General features: G+C 43.0%; 1 protein-coding gene across 1 annotated transcript; it reads left to right on the forward strand.

The window, feature by feature from the left end:
- Positions 1 to 1,387: 1,387 nt before the first annotated feature.
- On the forward strand, positions 1,388 to 12,034 carry nyx (nyctalopin). The gene is made up of 4 exons (XM_085383446.1): positions 1,388 to 1,409; positions 9,850 to 10,136; positions 10,401 to 10,705; positions 11,206 to 12,034. The coding sequence occupies exons 1-4, from the start codon at positions 1,388 to 1,390 to the stop codon at positions 12,032 to 12,034; spliced, it is 1,443 nt and encodes a 480-aa protein (XP_085239572.1).
- Positions 12,035 to 17,177: the final 5,143 nt, after the last annotated feature.

Here is a 17,177-nt window from a genome sequence, read left to right on the forward strand (position 1 = left end):
ACTTGATTTAATATCCAGTGTAGTGGTATACAGGAGCAAATTCACATGGTGTGAATGCAGTACATCTAAGAAAGTTTGAATACCTCACTCGCAGCTACAAAGACGAAGTCCGGTTATGTTTTCATGCCAGTGCACAGCAATGAGGTCGCTGAATTCAGTCAAGACATGTGACTTAAATCTCAGGCATGACCTAGATTCAGAGGGCTGCCCTTCCCTGTATGCTAATATTCTCTCCACCTATTGTGGAGAACCACATGTTCAAGGAGCATGGGAAGCTTGTGTGCAGAACTTTCTAGTGAAACCCATTCTAATAAAATAAAGAAGAAAAAAAACTGACCTGTGTTTTAGTCCTCTACAGATGGTCTCTACTTTGGCCATCTGTGGCAGCTTTTTAGGCAGTCAGGACACACAAATATATATCTTTCATCCTACATGAAAAGCATGTTCAGTCCAATTTTCCAGGGGTTTTCATGTTACTCTTAAAAGGTCACATGGTCTCTAATGTGCTGAGTAGGTTTCATAACCACTGAGTCAGTGACACCCATTGAAAGCCTGTTGTATAATTTCTGTGTCATGTTGTGAGAATGAGGTTTTAGGGTCATTTAAGAGCCTCAGATATGGGGAAAGATGCTGATCCATGAAGCTTGTATGGCACAGGCAGCCTTATTTAACTAACTGCTCTCAATCGCTTCTCTCCGACCCAGCAGTGACGACTCGATAAATATCTGTTTGCTTTCAGCATCTGCATTATTTTCATAAGTTTGACATCCAACATTCACTGCTCTGTCTCTGCAGTTTGATATGACAGAGGTTCACTTTACTTCTGTAATCCTGCCATCCGCTCTCCATCACTCCACTCTACCCAGGGGATTTGACTGCCATTAAGAGATGGCTTTTTGATGTGTGTTTTCCATCACGAACGCAGACAGGCACACGCACGCGCATTTGGTGAAGTGGGGTGGATGAAGGGTAAAAACATGCAGCATTTTTTGTTGGGGAACCGTGGCAGGCAGAAGCTTCTGCTCAGCTCACTCAGTGATGCTGTTGAAGGTGCCCTTTGTGGACTGACATGGGATGGACACATGCATGACTATTTGGGCAGTGACGTTTGGTACACATGGATGCAACTTTCTGGAAAGAGCTACAGGTATGTTGCTTTGAATTTCTTGGATTTCCTCTGTGATTTGCTGTAAATTTAGCATCGCTGTAAAGACCGACTGTCTGTGGTTTCCTGCCGTTAACAGATAAAACTATCCAACCACACTAGATCATCTAAAGATCTCCAGCAGCATTTGTATAACTCATAATTGTTCATCATTAAGATCTCTGTTTGTGCCATTTCAGACCTCCGTTAATCCTGGCATGTCCCAGATGAGCGGCTACAGTAATGACTGTCATCATTTTCACTGGTCAGTCTCAATCTCTTCTCTCTTCCACTGTTTCTGGGCTCATTTGACTTAGTTTCTTCTCCTGCTTTCAGAATTGCTGTGGCTCCATCAAAGACTGACCGATCAAACTGCAAGGCAGGGCTGAATTCGAGCTAATGCGAACCAGATCAAGAGTGAAAGCACAGGCGCAGACAATACTTATTGTTGTGGAGCTAATCTCTGATATAAGCTTGTCTTTCTTAATCACATCATCGTTTCAAACGGCCAGTTTAGCCTTCGGGCCACACATCGACGTCACTCAAACATCTAGTCTTTAGTTAAGCAGCAGTGTCCTGCTGTGGATGCAAAATCTTTTTAATATCAAAGATGTATTTATTTATTTTTAATTCATTATATCTTTTTATTTACTGATGATAGTAGACTTTGAAGGATTTGATGAATCAAAAACATCAAAAACTTGCGAAAACAATATTGTTTTCATGTACAGTAATACGGAGAAATAACAAATAAAGGAAATATTATGAAACACACATCATGAAATGTGCTTGTAGTGGGGTACACATATACAGAATTTCCCAGATTGGATAAATAGTATTATATATTGTATTACTGTTATTGTTCAACAATGATAATTAAAATTTATGTTCAAGGTTAGTCGTTTTGCCTCTTATAATATTTTTAATGATTATGTTGTATCTTAGTCAAGCACTTTTTAAAAACTCCTGTCTGTTGTTTGAATCTGTCACAGTATTTCTGACAAATTTTTGGATGCATAAAAATAATTTCTGTAATTAATAAACCAAAAAAAAAAATTAAATTCATTGTCAACAAACAACAACAGCAACAAAAGGAAAACCTGTAAAGTTTTTTGGGTTTTTTTGTTGATTCCACCTTGGTGGCCTCAGGATCTCGTCTCTACTTTTTGTGGATGACGTGGTTCTGTTGTCCTCAGCAGATTTCGTTCTCTAGCTTGCACTTGAGTGCTTCACAGCTTTGTATAAAACTGCAGGAATGAGAATTAGCAGCTCCATGTCCAAGGCCATGGTTCTCAGTAGAAAAAGGTGAGGTGGCTGACCCAAAGTGGCGGAGCTCAAGTATCTTGGGTCTTGTTCACAAGTGCCAGGACAGATTGGATCACTGCAGACAGTGCCCTGATCTTTTGTGGTGAAAAAAGTTCAGATCATGAATACAAGTGTTGGAAATGAACTGTCTCTGAATGGTGGTTGAATGGGCTCACAAAAAGGATGAGGTACAGCCATCTGGAAGGGGCTCAAAGTAGAGCTGTTACTCCTCCAAATCAAAAGGAGCCAGTTCAGGTGGTTTGCACATCTAATTAGGATGCCTCCTGGCTGCCTCCTGGACGAGGTGCTCTGGGCATGTCCTACTGGGTTAGGACACACCTGCAGGACACTGGCCCTCGAGGCCTGGAGTTGGACACCCTTGGTTTAGGCTGTTGCAGTAGAAGAGAATGGATGGATGGTTTGTGGCTGAGCAGTATGACAAGTCAGATAAAACAGCATACATTTATTTTATACTAGAAATACAGTGGGGCAAAAAAGTATTTAGTCAGCCACCGATTGTGCAAGTTCCCCCACCTAAAATGATGACAGAGGTCAGTAATTTGCACCAGAGGTACACTTCAACTGTGAGAGACAGAATGTGAAAAAAAAATCCATGAATCCACATGGTAGGATTTGTAAAGAATTTATTCGTAAATCAGGGTGGAAAATAAGTATTTGGTCAATAACAAAAATACAACTCAATACTTTGTAACATAACCTTTGTTGGCAATAACAGAGGTCAAACATTTACTATAGGTCTTTACCAGGTTTGCACACACAGTAGCTGGTATTTTGGCCCATTCCTCCATGCAGATCTTCTCGAGAGCAGTGATGTTTTGGGGCTGTCGCCGAGCAACACGGACTTTCAACTCCCGCCACAGATTTTCTATGGGGTTGAGGTCTGGAGACTGGCTAGGCCACTCCAGGACTTTCAAATGCTTCTTACGGAGCCACTCCTTTGTTGCCCGGGCGGTGTGTTTTGGATCATTGTCATGTTGGAAGACCCAGCCTCGTTTCATCTTCAAAGTTCTCACTGATGGAAGGAGGTTTTGGCTCAAAATCTCACGATACATGGCCCCATTCATTCTGTCCTTAACACGGATCAGTCGTCCTGTCCCCTTGGCAGAAAAACAGCCCCATAGCATGATGTTTCCACCCCCATGCTTCACAGTAGGTATGGTGGTCTTGGGATGCAACTCAGTATTCTTCTTCCTCCAAACACGACGAGTTGAGTTTATACCAAAAAGTTCTACTTTGGTTTCATCTGACCACATGACATTCTCCCAATCCTCTGCTGTATCATCCATGTGCTCTCTGGCAAACTTCAGACGGGCCTGGACATGCACTGGCTTCAGCAGCGGAACACGTCTGGCACTGCGGGATTTGATTCCCTGCCGTTGTAGTGTGTTACTGATGGTGACCTTTGTTACTTTGGTCCCAGCTCTCTGCAGGTCATTCACCAGGTCCCCCCGTGTGGTTCTGGGATCTTTGCTCACCGTTCTCATGATCATTTTGACCCCACGGGATGAGATCTTGCGTGGAGCCCCAGATCGTGGGAGATTATCAGTGGTCTTGTATGTCTTCCATTTCCTGATGATTGCTCCCACAGTTGATTTTTTCACACCAAGCTGCTTGCCTATTGTAGATTCACTCTTCCCAGTCTGGTGCAGGTCTACAATACTTTTCCTGGTGTCCTTCGAAAGCTCTTTGGTCTTGGCCATGGCGGAGTTTGGAGTCTGACTGTTTGAGGCTGTGGACAGGTGTCTTTTATACAGATGATGAGTTCAAACAGGTGCCATTCATACAGGTAACGAGTGGGGGACAGAAAAGCTTCTTACAGAAGACGTTACAGGTCTGTGAGAGCCAGAGATTTTCCTTGTTTGAGGTGACCAAATACTTATTCGTAAATTAGGGTGGAAAATAAATTCTTTACAAATCCTACCATGTGAATTCATGGATTTTTTTTCACATTCTGTCTCTCACAGTTGAAGTGTACCTCTGGTGCAAATTACTGACCTCTGTCATCATTTTAAGTGGGGGAACTTGCACAATCGGTGGCTGACTAAATACTTTTTTGCCCCACTGTAGCTGTCATATTCATGTACCATTCATGGTGTTTACACATTTCAATTTCCAAATGTACTTAGAACACATGATCAAGAAACGCATGACTCAATGAATGAACAGTGAAGTGCATGTAAGGTCAGTCATTCCACTGGGCTCCAAGCAAAATCAGATTATCTGCCTTTGAAATGCCTTTAATATCCCGAAGCTCATCCAATTTTGTTTCTTTCATCCAAGAAACACAGCAAAAATCAAACTTCTGTGAAAACTTAGTACACAGTTATTCAGATTGTTGTTTAGACTTGCATGTAAAGTAGTTCTTAAATAGTCCAAAACACAGCAGCTAGGCTGACAATCACACATTAAAGCAAAGTCTAATCTGAGTGAGTGGAACCGGTGGTTTGCACTTAGTCGTAAACTGTTTATTTTACCTTTCATGAAAGTGCATCTTAATTGTAAACTTTGACAGTGGACTCCTGTCTCTTTGAGAATGTTTTTCAGTTAGTTAGAGTGCAGTGGCTGAAGCAAAAACCCGGGTGTGGGAGGAGTTCGGAGAGGCGATGGAAAAAGACTTTCGGACTGCCTCGAAGAGATTCTGGCAAACCATCAGGCGTCTCAGGAGGGGAAAGCGGTGCTCTACCTGCACTGTGTATAGTGCTGGTGGAGCGCTGCTGACGTCGACTGAGAAAATTGTCAGGCGGTGGAAGGAATACTTCGAGGACCTCCTTAATCCCACTGACACGTCTTCCGAGGAGGAAGCAGAGTCTGGGGATGAGGGGAATGACCCGCCAATTTCCGGGGGCGAGGTCACTGAGGCAGTTAAACAACTCCTTGGTGGCAGAGCCCCTGGTGTTGATGAAGTCCGCCCTGAGTTCCTGAAGGCTCTGGACGTTGTAGGGCTGTCCTGGTTGACACGCCTCTGCAATGTTGCGTGGAGATCAGGGGCAGTACCTGTGGACTGGCAGACCGGGGTGGTGGTCCCCATCTTTAAGAAAGGGGACCGGAGGGTGTGTTCCAACTACAGGGGGATCACACTCCTCAGCCTCCCTGGGAAAGTCTATGCCAGGGTGCTGGAAAGGAGAGTTCGTCCGTTAGTCGAACCTCGGATACAGGAGGAACAATGCGGTTTTCGTCGAACACTGGACCAGCTCTTTATCCTCTCGAGGATACTTGAGGGTGCATGGGAGTTTGCCCAACCAGTCTACATGTGTTTTGTGGACTTGGAGAAGGCATTCGACCGTGTCCCTTGGGGTGTCCTGTGGGAGGTGTTGTGGGAGTATGGGGTGTCTGGCCCATTGCTACGGGCCATTCGATCCCTATACAACCGTTGCAAGAGCTTGGTTCGCATTGCCGGCAATAAGTCGGACTCGTTCCCGGTGGGTGATAGGCTCCGCCAGGGCTGCCCTTTGTCTCCGGTTCTGTTCATAATTTTTATGGACAGGATTTCTAGGCGCAGCCAAGTGGCGGAGGGCTTTCGCTTTGGTGGCCTCAGAATCTCGTCTCTGATTTTTGCGGATGATGTGGTTCTGTTGGCTTCATCGGGTGAGGGCCTCCAGCTCGCACTGGAACGGTTCGCAGCTGAGTGTGAAGCAGCGGGAATGAGGATCAGCACCTCCAAATCTGAGGCCATGGTTCTCAGCCGGAAAAGGGTGGAGTGCCCACTCCGGGTCGGGGATGAGTTCCTGCCCCAAGTGGAGGAGTTCAAGTATCTCGGGGTCTTGTTCGCGAGTGATGGGAGAAGGGAGCCGGAGATCGACAGACTGATTGGGGCTGCAGCTGCAGTAATGCAGACGCTGCACTGGTCCGTCATGGTGAAGAGGGAGCTGAGTGTAAAAGCGAAGCTCTCAATTTACCAGTCGATCTACGTCCCTACCCTCACCTATGGCCACGAGCTGTGGGTAGTGACCGAAAGAACGAGATCGTGGATACAAGCGGCAGAAATGAGTTTCCTCCGAAGGGTGGCTGGCCTCTCCCTTAGAGATAGGGTGAGAAGTTCGGCCATCCGGGAGGGGCTCAGAGTAGAGCCGCTGCTCCTCCACATCGAAAGGAGCCAGCTGAGGTGGTTCGGGCATCTGACAAGGATGCCCCCTGGGCGCCTCCTGGGTGAGGTGTTCCAGGCATGTCCCACCGGGAGGAGGCCCCGGGGCAGACCCAGGACACGCTGGAGAGATTATATCTCTTGGCTGGCCTGGGAACGCCTTGGTGTTCCCCCGGATAAGCTGGAGGAGGTGGCTGGGGAGAGGGAGGTCTGGGCCTCTTTGCTTAGGCTGCTGCCCCCGCGACCCGGCCTCGGATAAAGCGGATGAAGATCGTTGGATGGATGGATAGAAGTTGTTTTTCTTAATCATGAAAATAATTCTGTCATCACGCCCTTTGGTTGTCTTCTGTAATGTTTCAGGCCTTTTGGTGCTGCTGAGCTGGTCAGTTTATTCTTTTTTTAAACAATGTATCAGATCATTGATTTAAGACAGTGCAACACTAGACAGAACAGGACGATACAGACACAAGACAGTGCAGTGGAAATGTGCAAAATGCTGAGTATTGTGCAAAAGTAACTTGGTGTCTGTAGTAGAGATGGACCGATCCGATATTACGTATCGGTATCGGTCCGATACTGACCTAAATTACTGGATCGGATATCGGAGAAAAATAAAAAATGTAATCCGATCCATTAAATATCACGAAAGCACCTCACAAAACTTGCAACACGCCGTAACTCGCCTCAGAACGTTAGCACGTCGGAGCAGTATGCATCACGTGATAGAGAGGCTGTGGCATGCGGGACCTGTGGTGGTCTGGATAGCATTTGGAGCTTCGCTAGCAACCCGGCATTTCATCTCCGACAAAGTTATCCCCGAGAGAAGTAAAGCAAGTGTGTAAGTCCATCTCTGAATGTTTGTAAAGCATTCCTGCGTTAAGCTTAACAAGCGATATATGGAGCGACTGCCTCTTCTTGCTGCTACTTCAATCATGAAACTGCTTAATGATCAGCTGATCGGCTTTTCTGTCGCGAGTCCGTCTCTCTTGTTTGTTTTTGGCCCACTTTGCACCAGAAAGAGGAAACCAGCGGCTGAACAACAGCAGCACGTTTAAGCTTGATAAGCTGTTGTTAGAATTTATTTATTATTACTTTCTACTCCAGGATCTTTTTCTACGTAGCTGACATAACTGTGCAGGGGCGGATCTAGCAAAGTTTAGCCAGGGGGGCCGATAGGGCATTAACAGGTTAAAGGGGGCACAAAGACATACTTTTCTTTCTTATTCTCATTTAAAATGTCGAGCTTTTAATAAATAATTATCCAAATCTTACACCCAAAGTTTTAATTTGATGTAAAATGAATAGAAGTCAATTACTGTATATAGTGACTATTAAGTCTAATATATATACCCTAGTAAGCTATAGTACTTTTTCCTTTGGGAAGGTACCATCTGTGCAGTCTGCAATTCTGTTGAAGAAAGATGTTGAATCTATTTAATATTTCTTGAAAAATAATTGATTTCTGTGCATTTTTTTTCACACTGCATCAAATTAAGGTTGATTACGTCGATTAAGCATCATGAGGTGGAGCGTGAGGGGTGGTTCCCTATTTTTTATTTATTTATTTTTGTTGTTGCTGGGAGTTGGAACCCTATTAGTTAGGTTGCTTAATATTTACGCTAAGTACTCTTTAAAATACCAGAATAGGGAGGATGGTGTAGGTTTAAGTTTATTAGATTGATCAGTATTGCTGAACTATGAAATTTTTTTTTTTTTTTGCATACAGGTATAACAGAATAGCTTTAGTGTAGTTGTTGTTTTAAACTTGAGTATGAACTTATACAAAATGCAGCAAGATATTTAAAAAAAAACAGTTTTGTTGATTAAAAAACACTATATCGGATTCATATCGGTATCGGCAGATATCCAAATTTATGATATCGGTATCGGTATCGGACATAAAAAAGTGGTATCGTGCCATCTCTAGTCTGTAGGTGTGTGTGTGTATGAGTGTGAGATACTGCAGATAAGTGCTTGGTAGTGACATGTATGAAGGTGTGCACGTGTGTCAGTCTAGTCAGAGTGTTCAGGAGTCTGACGGCTTGGAGTAAGAAACTGTTCTGTAGTCTGGTAGTGAGGCCCGGATGCTCCGGTACCTCTTTCCAGAAGGCAGCACGGTGAAGAGTGTGTGTGAGCGGTGTGTGGGGTCCTCCACAATGCTGGTGGCTTTGCGGATGGAGCGGGTGCTATCAGTGTCCGTGATGGAGGGAAGAGACAGGTTGTTGACTCTACACCAGTCAGTAATGATGGCCTCCCTAACTTTTATCAACATCTCTTTTGGCCTGATATTTAAAATTACAACGAAAAGCTATAAAATAAAATAACTTCAGATATTATGTCTGCTTCATTTGTCATGATACAGTTTCACCTGACCACGAAACTGCTTGTTAGGCAATTTTCCAGTCAATTTTTGACTGGAAATAGGGGATGCAATTCCAAAACAATTCATGGAAAAGTTTTGTAAAACCCTTTCAGTTAAAGTTGAAGGTTTGCAACCATTCATGTGTTGATTGTGATGGTGTATAATGACAAAACTACAAAAAGTTCCTCCAACAAGTTATGAGCCCAACTCCTTTTGTTACATTGTGCAACTGATGGTTTTTTTTAAATGGGCAGGAGTGTGAAAGGTTTTCTGTCTTGATATAGAGAAACTGAAGCATTATATAATAATAATTATAATAGTGCTTGATATAAGGGGATGTGGTAAAGCCCTGTAGTTTGAAAAGGGTCATACTACAGAAAGGTGCGTCGTCAGGGTGATGAAAATCTGCTGCTAAAACTTCTTTCACAACTCTAAACTAGATTATATTGCAACAAGTAGAGCTTATTGTCCTTTATTTATTTTTTTATTTGTTTCATTACATTTTTTAATGTGATTTTTTAAATTCATTGACTACATTTAAAAAACAGTTATGAAAAACACTGCAGCCTAAATATTTAGTTAAAGACTAAGAGTAGACAAATGAAATAAAGAAACAACATGGTATAAATTTATACAATGTATATATTTGTGTCACTTTTAATTTCAAATCATCCGATGACCTGATTAATAAAAAAAGAAAATATTGTTAATAGTACATAAGATGACATCATAGACAACAATATTAACACCAGTTGACTTTTTGGTGGCTCATTTAGTATGCATTAGCTCACATTTCTTACTTAGTGCACTTGTTTAGTTAGAATTAGGCCTCCAACACTCTTTCACCACATGTGTAGACCAAGCTTTTCAATTCCTGTAAAAATACTGAAAGTACCACCACACTCTGAAATAACACCCATCCTGTCCTCCTTTCAGTCTCTGTGCTTTGCCTGCTGCCTCAGGAGGTGCTGGCACGGTGGGCTTGTGTTCGCGCCTGCCCACCATCCTGCACCTGCACGCAGGAGAAGAGCTGCAGCGTGCTCTGCGACCGCTCCGGCCTGGCTGAGCTGCCCAAAGAGTTTCCGTGTGAGGCCTCCGCCATCAACCTGGACAAAAACAGGCTCAAGTTTTTGTCAGAAAGGGCCTTTGGTACTCTGCCCTCCCTCAAGTCTCTCTCTCTGGACCACAACAACATCTCCTTCATTACCCCAGGAGCCTTTAAGGTTTGCTGAATGTTCTGCTGAAGGATTTTGTAACCAAAAATACAAACACGTAACAAACAGGTATATATATATATATATATATATATATATATATATATATATATATAAACTGCCTGAATGATCATGTGAGGAAACCCATTAACATGCAGAAATACAAAAAAAATCTACAATTTCAAGCACTACTCTATCTTTACTAGATTTACTAGAAATTCATTTTTATATTTTTAGAGTTTTCATACTTGACTAACAGTTTCTGTCACGCAGGGCCTCTCGAACTTGGTGGAGCTGAAAATGGCGCACAACGAGTACATCAGCTACCTTCACACACGCACTTTCACAGGGGTGAAGAAGCTGGTGCGCCTCGACTTGTCCGACTGTAACCTGTTCAGCATCCCCGATCGTATCTTTATAGAGCAAACGGCACTGAAGGAGCTGCTCTGTTTCCAAAACAACTTCAGGAGGATCCCGGGGGCCATCAGAGGCATGGAAAACCTGACTCACATCTATCTGGAGAGAAACAAGATAGAGGCAGTGGCCTACAACTCCCTGCTGGGCCTGGGTAGCCTCAAGTAAGCCACAGGCCCCAAGCTCATGCATGAACTCACATAGCTACAAACAGGCATTCATTTATTGACTGAGGTTTTGCATAAACTATTAAAGCAGACCTGCTATGCTTATTTCCAGCTACAGATTTTTATTCCACAGTCACAGTTCAAAATACTGCTTATTTATCTCATGCAGGGTCTCATTGCACGCTCAGTTCATCTTCTGTTTGAACTAAGCATTCAGCAGTTCAAAGTTTGTGTATTCATCCTTAGTTCATGCACTGCTCCCATCCTGTTTTCAGAGATTTTACAGATGACATGGAACAAAGTTATTTTGTGCAGGTGTGGTTCCTGGTGTGAGTCTGCAGTGCCTAAGGTAGCATGTGCGATTTTCTGTGCTGAAACAAAAGCATGACAAACTGAATATTGGTAGCAAAGAAAGGCTGTCTAAATCTAACACAGCCACTGATCTTCTCTTATTGTGTAAACCAGTTCATTCTTTCAAACATCTTTATCTCTCTCAGGTACCTGAACCTCCAGGAGAACCGCATCAACGTGATCCATGAGCAGGCCTTCCAGGACCTTACACGGCTGGAGAACCTTTACCTCAATGACAACTTGCTGTCTGATTTGCCCAAGCTCGCCTTCAAAGGCCTCAGCCGGCTCAAGATGCTCAACCTCGGGGGTAACCAGTTGACCAACCTGTCCAAGACCTGGTTCAGTGACCAGGTGGAGCTGGAGGTCCTGTACCTAGACAGGAACCAGCTGCTATACATCGAGGAGGGCACTTTTGAGAACCTGACCAGCCTAATCACGCTCCACCTGAACAGCAACAATCTTACCACCCTTCCCTTCCCTGTTTTCCAGCCCATCTACTTCCTGGGCCGGCTTTACCTCTTCAGAAACCCCTGGGAGTGCGACTGCTCCCTTGAGTGGCTGAAGGAGTGGATGGAAAACTACAAGCTGGTGCGGGACATCCCCTGCGCTTCACCTTCCTCTGTGGCCGGACTGGACCTCGGTGAGGTGGTCTTCGCCAAGGTGAACGGCACATGTGTGGACCCCACCGACCTCAACCTAACTACGGCCTCCTCGGAGATCACCTCCACCACAGAGAACCGCTTCAAAAGCCTCATTTTCACACTGATCCACCCGGAGTTCGGGGATCAGATGGGGAATGGCACAGAGAGCCTCCGCAACGGGACCCTGATTGAGAGCGAGGATGGGCAGCTCTCTGCAGGGGTCACAGGTCAACGGGCCTGGCCAAGCGAGTCTCTTTTTTGCTTCATTGTGATGTGGCTCAGCTTGGGTTTGATTGGCCAGTCAGATCTATTTTTCTCTCTGTACTGCACGTGAGAACAGTGGAGATGAGATCTGCTCCATGACCCACATGAGGAACATGGGAAGCTTTTTAAAAAAAAATGCTCCCGAGATAAAAGATGGTTTTATTTACTCATGCGAATATAAAAGGGTTGCTATTCATGTTTGCGTGTGTTAATGCTCTGATGTAGGATTTTGGGATTGTTTCCCTGGTAAAATGCAAACAGGGGAAACTGAATATTTTCAGGTAAGAAGGACTGGATGTGGTTTACCATACTGGTTATAGATTAAAGATTTATATATACTACTTCATATGTGATCATGCTCCTCCTCGTTCATATACAAATCTGTACAGCGGCAGGATTCATCTGTGCAATTGCAGTGGCAATGAAACTCAAACTGTGTAAGCTAACATCTAGTTTTTTTGTTGCATAAGTCGTCATTTTAATTATGATGTAATATTCATAGCGTTACATAGTCCGACTATTTTGTTTTTGTATTTTCATTCACAATGTTAAAGGAGATGAGAGCTCCTGTAGTTATCTCCTAAACACACGTCCGCTCTTTTTTGTGTGTAGGCTCTGCAGCTTTTCCACAAATGCATTAATCTTCTTACCACATGCAGCTCGGTGTCGTCGCTGCTTGTGTGTGCTATAAAGTAACACAGACGGACTTTATCTTTGCCTCTAGTGCATGGGTATAATCTCTCTCTATACAGGGACTGTGGTGAGTCATTGCCATATATTGTGGATGGAGGGGGGGGCAGTGTCAAAGCATGTTTAATGCATATGTACACACTTACACTGTTGTGCTTTGTGTGGCTGACATACCATAACACAGGCGACTGCTTTCTTTCTACCCCGGTGAGTGTGAGTAGTTTGGTCAGACAGCCTGTGGTGCAGTTCAGTTTTGTTATTAGACACAATGCTCTGTCAAAATCTATTTTTCTAAATAAAATAAATAATTAAGCTTTCAATGTGCTGGTTCAGTGACTCCTTTCAGCATCAGTCGAGGGGTTGACCCGTTTCACTTAATCCGCCCAGTGGCCTCTTTGGCTCGTTAATGTGGGATTATGCTGGGACTAAGACAAGCGAGGAGGCTGATGTCGCACCTCGTCCCTCTCGCACTCAACATTTTCTTTTGCTCGTCCAATTCCAGGTCACAGGGGAGCAGGAGGAGTCTGTCCCAGCTGTCATGGGAACGGGAGGAGAGGCACACCCTGGACAGATCGCCAGTCTGTCGCAGGGCTGCAAAGGTTCATATCTGAACAAATTTCTAATGTGATAACAGCTATGACAGACTTGCATTAATTAATATAACATCATCTTTAGTCAGTGGAATTTCCAGGCACCTTTCCAAGAATTTATGATTACATGTTAAACCTTTCTAGGAAATGAACTGGAAACAACAGAAACTGTGATCAAGGGGAAAATCCTTCTGCTTTGAAGATTAGAAACATTATTGCATGTCTCATGGACATATCATGTAACATATGTGATGTAGTAGCAGGATTGTTCAGTACAGCACACATAACAATCATAGCAAATAGAATAGTACATTTAGAGATTAAATTTACTTCTCAACATATAACATGTTGGAATTATCTTAACAACTTTTACTGCACCATAATGCACTGAGTGTTGTTACTTACTGATGCTTTGAATATTTTACTACCTGTGGTCATATTTGTGCATGGTGGCAGGGCTATGCTTGTTTAGCTCTCTGAGGTCTAAGTCATCATAGGTGCCAACGTTCTCCTAACCCTGTATTTTGGAGAAGGGCACGTGTTTGCCAATTAGAATGATTAATTTGCTCATTTTCCGATCGCCAAGACTTAGAAAACAGTTTAATACAAACTGTAGTGACATAGGGTTGTAGATGTCACTGATGATGTCTCAGACCACAGGATTAAGTACATCTTCTAGTTCAACTGTATTATTATTCAAAATCAACAAAGCAGCCCAGGTCTCGAAGATAAACAGCAGTCATCTGGGAATTATGCACTCAGACTGTCATGTCTAAAGCTTTAACCCTCTGTTGCCATACAGCATTCAGCTTTAATCTAATCCTAAGGAAACAGAATATATATATATATTTTCTTTTTATTAAAATATTCTCCAAAGTCATGGCAATCACAAACTAACTGACACAAAAAAGACAGTTTTGGCCTTCTTTAAAGTACAGTTTGTCACCCATGATGACTCAGACCTCAGCAAGTTAAAGGGAAGCCTGGTGGAGCTGCAGCCTATCAATCAAAATGCTCTATTAGGATATAATAACTGGGATTGTCAATGAAAAGTCAGGACTCTTGCAATCACATAATGACTATATACTATGTTAGTGCATTACCAACAGTCTGATAGATAGTGTTAGAGACTAGCTTACCAACGAAATGAGCATTTAGCAGCTAAAGCAGCAGCTAGTTCCCTCAGGAGTTGGTGGAGCCCAAAAACACACTGACTTTGTAAAGATGGCAATGATACACAACAAATGGAGACCTCATTTCTAATTCACCACTACAGTGTCCTGACTTGAAATCTCAGTTGTAGCACTTTCTTTTGCTTTTCTTTTAATTTCAGCTATAGCCAGTTAGCTTTGTTGTATTTTGTTTTTCACAGACACAGATAGTTGCTAATCAGTGCAACTCATCAAAACTGAAAGCCAAACTCACAGGTCTGTTAGTAACCACATAACCATATAACTATATTAAAATAATCCCTTATGGTACATACGGGTATAAGATCAAGTTCAGTGACTCCAGTTAGAAAATGTGAAGCCCAATGAATAGCTATTGTTTACACTTGCACATGTGTGTCAGCTGGTAATTTAAATATGAAGGTCTATGGAGATGTCGGTGATGGCTCACTCTTAAAGTTGGCCTGAAGTGGTGAACAAAGTTTGCCATCTCTCACTCAGAGAACCAAGGTTATAGCGGTATATTCTGTAAATGCTGAATATATAAGCAACAATTTGCCACAAAGTTGTATCACCTTAAATGGGAAACTTTTCCCCTAGCAATACATCCATCTAAAATATTTTCATGTGAGTTTTCTTGCATTTAATAAAATCAGATGACACTTGCCCTGTGGTGATTAAAGTGCCAAAAAAAAGCTACATCAAAACTTCTGCATGAAGTGAATGTTAATATTTTATTTCTCTGTGTCAGACTCAACAAATCTTCACGTTCTTCACTGTTGATCCAAGCTGGATCTCTGCCTCCACCTCAGTGATAAAAGTGTGTGAGAGGATCGTGGTCATTGTACATTTTCCCGACTCCCAGGGCTGTTCTCTATAAATCAGTGTGGGGCTTTCAGAGAAGGTGAAGAAGCCAGATTTTAAAAATCAATTATTTTTCTTCTTCTTGCTTAGGTAACACATCAACTGTGAGATATTTAACATCCATACCTGATAAAAAATGAATAAAAAAAAGAAAACCAACCACAGCTGTCCTGTCAACTGCTCCTTGTTTTTCTTTCCCCTGACGTTAATGCTATGGGATTATTCAACAGCAAACCACAGGTTTCAGCTCTGGAGGACTCTAATCGCTCACTTGCATTGATTGAAATCACCAAATGCAGTGTTTCAACAGAGAGGTCAGCTTAATGCACATTCACCTGAGGTATATAAGCCTCAGGAATGTATGACATGCTGGACTCCATTTATTATGCGTGACTTTAACTAAAAGTCTGGCTTTTCTTTCTGGTGGAACGATGCATGCACATACACACATAAATACATGATTAACTTCATCTTCATATGTGCCACAAGGTGAAGAGTAACAAGGTCATTTGCATCTGAAACATTTAAATTAGCCAGTTGTTTGATATGAAAAATATATTGGGAAATGCAATAGATAACACGTTTTTCTCTCTGCAGTGCAGCGTGAATGCATGCTGTGTGAAACAACACAGCTTCCTGTTGCTGTTTCCTCCTCCATTCCCTACTTATGCTGCTGAATGAAGGCCAGAAGGTGGTTTTGCAGAACATTACAATGATGTGTAACCTTTTCACACTGGCCTTAACCACCAAAATCTAATGAGTTAAGAAGAGGCTTTTGGGGCCATATCCATCAAGGTATTCCTGAGTTTGCCAGTATGAAACTTGGATAGATGGACGTGTGTGTGTGTGTGTAATGACCCTATCTGGCCTCAATAATCCATGCCCGTTATATTTTTTTTATCCACTGTGGTCTGCCTCATCTGCCCTTGCTGCTGGTACCGCCTCTCTGCTTTATGTGTACACGTTTTCCCGGTCTGACCTCACCATAACCAGGCTGATCCAACGAATGCACACCTGCAGGAACTAAAGGATCTCCTGCTAATGTTCTGAGGCGCACGTTGAGACTCTGATGGAAGAGAACGGCTCTGGCAGAACAAGGTGACCTCTATAATTAGGCAGATGATTTGAGCAAGATTTGAGCATTTTTAGTTCAAATGTAGTTGCGAAACCAGGATTAGACAAAAGTCTTAAAACTAAAAGCAGATTTGTCCATAGAGCTTTAGATGGGAACCACTGCACTAAACGACCTAAAATCATAGTAAATAATTGCAGCTGGCTTCACTTTGAGCTACTTCAAAACGTAGTAAATGTGAATTAAAAATCTAGTATTGCAGTAAAGTGTAGTATGAACCTTTTGATTTTATGCTGCAATAAAACTAACATGTGATCAGCCCAGAAAGCACCCGCCTGGATTCATTGGTTTGGATCGAGCTGCAGTTACTCACAGGCAGTGCTGAAGCTGGAGGGATGTGCACAAAGCATTTCTTACAGGAAACCAACTTTAATGTGGTCCTTTGGACTATTTACTGTGTAAATAAGATGGACGTATGTTCCCAGTCTGAAAATCTGCTCGTAGCTCAAAAACACACACTTGTACTAAACAGACAGGGATCTGGGAATAATGAAACAATACTGTTTTACCTCAGAAGCAGGCGGCTCTCTGAAACGATTTCTCTCTTCCCAACGCTGTTAACAAGAGTTCAAACTGCGTCACTGACATCCTGAAATATGTATGAAAGCGGTCATGACACAGCTTTAGCTCCAGAATCAACCTCAAAATTCTCCCTGCTGGTGTCTTGTGGTGAGAACTGGATGAAGCTCACTTGTCCCTGAACAAGAAAGGGCCTTCCCTTTCTTGTTCAGGGACACCAGGACCTTGATGTTGACTGATTTTATTTTT

This window comes from Rhamphochromis longiceps, linkage group LG16, assembly GCF_057381845.1.
Source record: "Rhamphochromis longiceps isolate RC_006_pf linkage group LG16, R_longiceps_female_GT1.1, whole genome shotgun sequence".
NCBI lineage: Eukaryota > Metazoa > Chordata > Actinopteri > Cichliformes > Cichlidae > Rhamphochromis > Rhamphochromis longiceps.